Consider the following 6,000-nt stretch of genomic DNA (forward strand, 5'->3'; position numbering starts at 1 on the left):
TTCAAGATTAGGATTCTGACAGGGGAGGGTGTATTGGTGCCCTGTGAATTGTCACACTTGAGCAGTTAGAGCAGTGATCTTTAAAGCTTCTAGTTGTTCTCAAGGAGTTTCATTAATTTTTTCTTGTAACACTTTGATTTCTAATCTGTCCTGGTATTCAAACCAAGTAGTAGTAGTAGGGTCCCCAGATCCTCACCTTCCTAGCCCTGTCTGCCTCCATCAAATGACATTTTCAACATGAATAGAAAGAATGTAACTAATTCTGGTTACCAACATTCTTAACCTAGGTGTGGTTCATGAAATACCAACAGCAAGAACATTTTCAAGCATTTTCTTTGGATATTGTTGAGGGAGTTTTCTGGAACATAGCTACACCTCACCACCCCATCAAAGTCTATTTCATCTCTGTTTTTACTAAGGAGACAGGAGGCTCAGAATTGTGCTTCTTGCCACATCTCTAAACAGAGCCCGTGGCTGTGACTAGGCATTGAAAGCCAGGCCTTCGACTCTCACTAGAGTGTTTGCTTCCAAAACTCATGTGATTCTTTAAGCTACCAATTTTTTGCTTCATTCCTTTTCTACCAGGCTGTCAGACCCCACCCCATGGACTGCCCACCTCGGGATGCATGTGCAGGGAAATGCCAAGTTTGTCTCCTCAGTGAGAAGAATTGTGGTCCACGAGTACTATAACAGTCAGACCTTTGACTATGACATTGCTCTGCTGCAGCTCAGTGTTGCCTGGCCTGAGGCCCTGAAACAGCTCATTCAGCCAATATGCATCCCTCCTGCCGGCCAGAAAGTGCGCAGTGGGGAGAAGTGCTGGGTCACTGGCTGGGGGCAAAGGCACGAAGCAGGTGTGTGTGCAGGAACGAATAGTTACGCCCTTAACCGCAGACGATGCCAACTTGTGTTGACGTAGTGCTCCCTGGACAGAGTTTGTGTATGTCATCTCTTCAGGCCTCCTGACAGTTCTGAAAGGTTGGATTGGACAAGTGTATTATTATTCCTGCTTGACGATGCTCTGTAGCTGCTCCAGGAGGATGTATGAGCCAGGCAGGACCAACTAGATGATACAGGCCTTTTTCCAACTCTGAAGGATTTGCTAGGTTTGCCCTTATAGAGGAACAATTTTTCTCCTTATTTTAAACTATATTTATCCCTTTTATCCAAGGTGATTCTTTTTTATGAAAGAGAGGGCACACATATGCACTCCCACTGTGTCAGCTCATAGACAACTGTCTGTATGATCATGTATGTACATCCTGCACCAGGGCAGCTGGCCTCAGGATAGGAGAGGCAGTGAATTCTAGGCTCCCCTTACTTCCCTAGACTACAAATTCAGGCCTGAGGGTTATACTAGCCTAGAATTGGTCCACCCAAAGGGGATGCCTTTTAGCAATTTCTCCACCCAGAGGGAACATCTTTTTCAATATGCACAATAGGCTGGATAGTAGGGAACCCCAACATCTGTCCTGCCAAGGTTTTCCACAGTCCAGGATTCATGGATGATTCTGAATATACAGTGAGGGGACAAATCCAAAGTTTTGCCAACATCTTCCCAAGGGTTAGTGCTAATATTTATTCTTGCTCTTCCAGTCACCTCAGATGCCTCTGCAGTCCTTTTCAAGGGTTTAGGACAGATACAGTGTCTGTAACTCATGTACCTTAACCTGTGGCCTCTCTTTGCTATTCTCTAGAGATGCACTGTGGGTGAATGCTTGCTGCTGTCATTTAGCTGTTGAAGTAATAGCACTCATCTCCAGTTTGGGCCCGCTGAGGTCTCAGGGTCCCAGTGAGGGAAGGCAGCTTACCGTCTGAACACTTATAACCTTAATAGGTTGCTGTGCTCAGGGCCTTAATTAAATTGTCAGATAATCACAAGAGGAAAGTGTCTACCCAGCCAACTCATCAGAGGGGTTTTCTTTATAAGCATGAATGTGTGCGTGTTTGTGTGTTTATTTTTCTGAATCATCTCAGACAGGCATGTTGGGAAGAAAGTGAAAGTCTATAATCCAAACTGGTAAGTTTTTATGGTTTCTTGGAGACTCCCATATATCAGTTATGTGGTTCCATTTAAGAAGCCTCCTGAGTGGCAAATATCTGTAGAAGCTATTGCTGTAGGGTGCTGACTCACCACCCTGCAAAAAGCAAGAAGGACATGGTGAGGAGTGTGACAGGCTCCTCCCAGAGGACAGAAGGACAAGGCTAAAGTGATTGAGTCATTCTGTGGGTTTGAATTCTGGTGTCACTTGCTAACTATGTGCCATTGGGCTAGATTTTTCTTTCTTTCTTTTTTTGAGATGGAGTCTTATTTTGTCACACTCTCTCAGGAGAGTGCCATGGCATCACAGCTCACAGCAACCTCAAACTCCTGGGCTCAAGCTATTTTCTTGCTTCAGCCTCCCGAGAGCTGCAACTATAGACACTGGTCACAATGACTGGCTAATTTTTTTAGAAACTTTGCTCTTGCTCAGGCTGGTCTTGAACTCAACTCGAGCAATTCACCTGCCTGGGCCTCCCAGAGTGCTGAGATTATAGGTGCAATCCACTGTGCCTGGGCAAGATTTTAATCTAAGCCTCTACTTGTTCATCAGCAAAATGGGGATAATAGTAGAATTTGCCTCAAAGAATTATTATGAGAATAAAAGGAGATAATGCGAGTTAATTGTTCAAAAGAAGCCCTGACTGAATGTTAACACTATCGGTATTTCTCCTTCTGATGCCCTTTCCAGATAATAAAGGCTCCCCTGTCCTGCAGCAAGCAGAGGTGGAGCTCATCGATCAAACCCTGTGCGTGTCCACCTATGGGATCATCACTTCACGGATGCTGTGTGCAGGCATAGTATCAGGCAAGAGAGATGCCTGCAAGGTAAGTCCTCATTCCTTTCTCTCGCCCAACAACCTGTGCTTTCCATCAATGCTTTGCCATTTAATCTGAGTAACACAGGGAAGTAACTAGGGCAGGTATTCCCCTAACTCATCTGAGTTTCTCATACCAATTACAATCCAGTTGCCTAAGATCAAGGAGAAGTGTTCAAAGAACTGGTTCTATAGAATTCAGTTTTCTAGCCCTGAGGTATTTTTATCTAAATTTTAGAGAATGAGGTCAGCATTCATCCTCCATTCTCATTCTGCCATTGCTTTCTTATACCCCCAAAGTAGAAAGCAAAGCAATACAAAGAAACACACAAGTCCACCATGTTTCAGGGTTGTTACCTATTTCCTTAGGAGCAACCATTTAACTTGTGAAAGCACAAGGGTTTGATTTACTTACTCTTTGAAGCACAGGCTGGGGGTGGGGGCGGCGGGGAAGTGGAATGGAAGAGGTGGTAGACTGTATGTGTATGCAGGCCTCCCGGTAGGTTCCCTGACAGTGGTAAAGTTGGCAGTCACCTTTTGGGGGACAGTTCTCTAAGCCTGAGAATCTTATCTATGGAGAATAGGAATACATGATTGCCAAAGGGTAAACAGATGGTTTAGAGAATGAGGAGGATGACGGAGCTGTTGTCACATCTTAGCCACGATGCCATAAAACTCATTTGATCCATCATGTGACCTCCTAATTTTGTGGCAAACATTGTGGTAGGTCTTTTAGGTAAATTCATTCAAATTATTCTTTTATCTTCGTTTTACAAAAAAGAAAACTGGACACAGAGAGGGTTAGTAAATTAACCAAGGTCTTACAAGTAGAAACTGTAAAGGTTTGAGCTGGGATTTGAACCCTTGCCTTCTCATGCTGTAGCTACTATGTTCTGCGTGCTTCTCGCAGCTCATTGGTTACATAGCCTTGCTCCACATGGCCATTAGGATCTATGCATTAAATTAGATTTAATGTTACTAGAGTTGGTATGGTAGCAATTACATAAAAGACTCCTGTTTACATGCTAGTCAGAATTTACCTAATGAGTTGTAAAATTATGCAAGTGGGAAACAAGGACAAATCTGGACGGCTTTCCTATGTTTGTTATTGAGTAAGTTGCAACTTTGCCTACACTCCAAACTAAGAAAATAAAACCAGACATTATAATTTAAAGAATTGAAGCTATAGAAATTATGTTTAAACTTTGAATTATTTGAGCCTTCACTTTGTGAAGTTGAGATATCAGAAGGGACTCTCAAGTGAGGCTGATTTGTCTGTAGCAGCTGCTGGCCAGTGGTCGTTAGGGTTGCTTCCTTGAGCCAGGCTAACAAAACAGGGTCTCCTTTCCTTTTCTCCCTGGGGACCTTGAGTCACCCACTGAAGTCACACAGCCCAGAGATAGACGTCAACTTTCTAAGATAAATTATGCCTCGTAAGGTGGTTGTAAGGATTAAATCACCCCAACAGCACTGAGGACATATCTAACACTAAATCAGCATTAGCCCTTACTGTTAGCCGTACTAGCACGACTAATAGCACCGCTGCCACCACTGAAGGTTATTCTTTATTGAGGGCTATTTAAGAGTTGTTTTCTTCTGCAAGAATCTTCTAATGTTATCTTTTGCCTAAAGAATCAAGTTTCTTGAATTCAGATTTGTGATTATAAAAAGAATAATTCTAAAATGACATTAGAAGTTTCACATTATTTCTTGACACTTCTCAAACTGCATAGAGATTAGCCAAGGGAGGAGAGGGGAGGGGGGAGGATGGGTGGAGGGAGGGTGATTGGTGGGATCACACCTATGGTGCATCTTACAAGGGTACATGTGAAACTTAGTAAATGTAGAATGTAAATGTCTTAACACAATAACTAAGAAAATGCCAAGAAGGCTATATTAACCAGGGTGATGAAAATATGTCAAACGGTCTATAAAAGCAGTGTATGGTGCCCCATGATTGCATTAATGTACACAGCTATGATTTAATAATAAAAATAAATAAATAAATAAAAAACATGTCAGAATGGGACTTTTGAACGCAGTCCAATAGACAACATTTATGATTAAATTGATCATGGGACAAATGTACTTCATATTTACATTATCTTTCTGTGTAGGGAGATTCGGGTGGACCTTTATCTTGTCGAAGAAAAAGTGATGGAAAATGGATTTTGACTGGCATTGTTAGCTGGGGCCATGGATGTGGAAGACCAAATTTTCCTGGTGTTTACACAAGGGTGTCAAACTTTGTTCCCTGGATTCACAAATATGTCCCTTCTCTTCTGTAATTATACCACCTGTTTTTTTAAACTGTGATTTGCTAAAAATAGATTCTTTATAAACAATGCAATGAAGTAAGTTACCTAATTATTTAACTGGAAATGTCAGATAATACACATTTGGTATTTATTGAAAGATAGAGAGATTAATGTATATTCCATAAGAATTGCCTCAAAGATATGGATATATTTATTTGTAGGTGTCGAGAGGTCATTGATCCAAGATAGAAGAAACCTAAATTAATGTCATGAACCAAGCCTCTAAAATAAAATAAGAAATATGAGAAAAGTCCTTATTTTATGTTGTTGTTTAAAGTGCTGATGCTTATAAGGATTTAGGCAAATTTGACCTATTGACATAAAAAAAAAGTTCTACTAAAATCCATACTTGACCTTTAGCATTCTAGGGATAATAAATACATAAAAATATCTCCTTCACAACTGCAAATAAAGCAAAACTCATCTGTGGACAGAGGAAGTACCTATATCGTTGCTTTTCAATCCAATTTTGTCTACACATATCATAATGGTGCACGGTAGTGCTGTATACAGAGAAATCAATCAACCAGCCAACAAAACTGACAGTTACCAACAATTACTAAATGGTAGAATGAAGCAGCATGGTAGTTGGATTGAAAGCAGACATTTGAAATTGAGTTAGCAGTGAAAAGGCAAGAGAATTTTTATATGATTGTAGTGAAAGGGACGTTTTTCAGAAGTGTTATTATCGTTTCGTTTTTGGTTCTGTTATAAACTCCCAACGGCCAAGACTTTGTTTTATGTTCAAGGATTTACAATACCTTGCATAGTTGTAAACATATAGCACACTCTCAATACATCCTAGTTCTTGATTTATTTTGCC

At 41.0% G+C, this 6,000-nt stretch overlaps 1 protein-coding gene across 2 annotated transcripts in view; it reads left to right on the forward strand.

Moving 5' to 3' along the window:
• Positions 1-5,266, forward strand: part of TMPRSS7 (transmembrane serine protease 7) — a 36,569-nt gene extending 31,303 nt beyond the window's left edge. For both annotated transcript variants that reach the window (XM_053565699.1, XM_053565700.1), the window contains 3 exons: positions 586-854; positions 2,733-2,869; positions 4,977-5,266. In XM_053565699.1, the coding sequence (XP_053421674.1) occupies positions 586-854; positions 2,733-2,869; positions 4,977-5,147 (577 nt within the window). In that variant the 3' untranslated portion in view covers positions 5,148-5,266. The remainder of the gene's footprint in view (positions 1-585; positions 855-2,732; positions 2,870-4,976) is intronic.
• Positions 5,267-6,000: the final 734 nt, after the last annotated feature.

Source organism: Nycticebus coucang, chromosome 16 (assembly GCF_027406575.1).
Source record: "Nycticebus coucang isolate mNycCou1 chromosome 16, mNycCou1.pri, whole genome shotgun sequence".
Taxonomy (NCBI): Eukaryota; Metazoa; Chordata; class Mammalia; order Primates; family Lorisidae; genus Nycticebus; species Nycticebus coucang.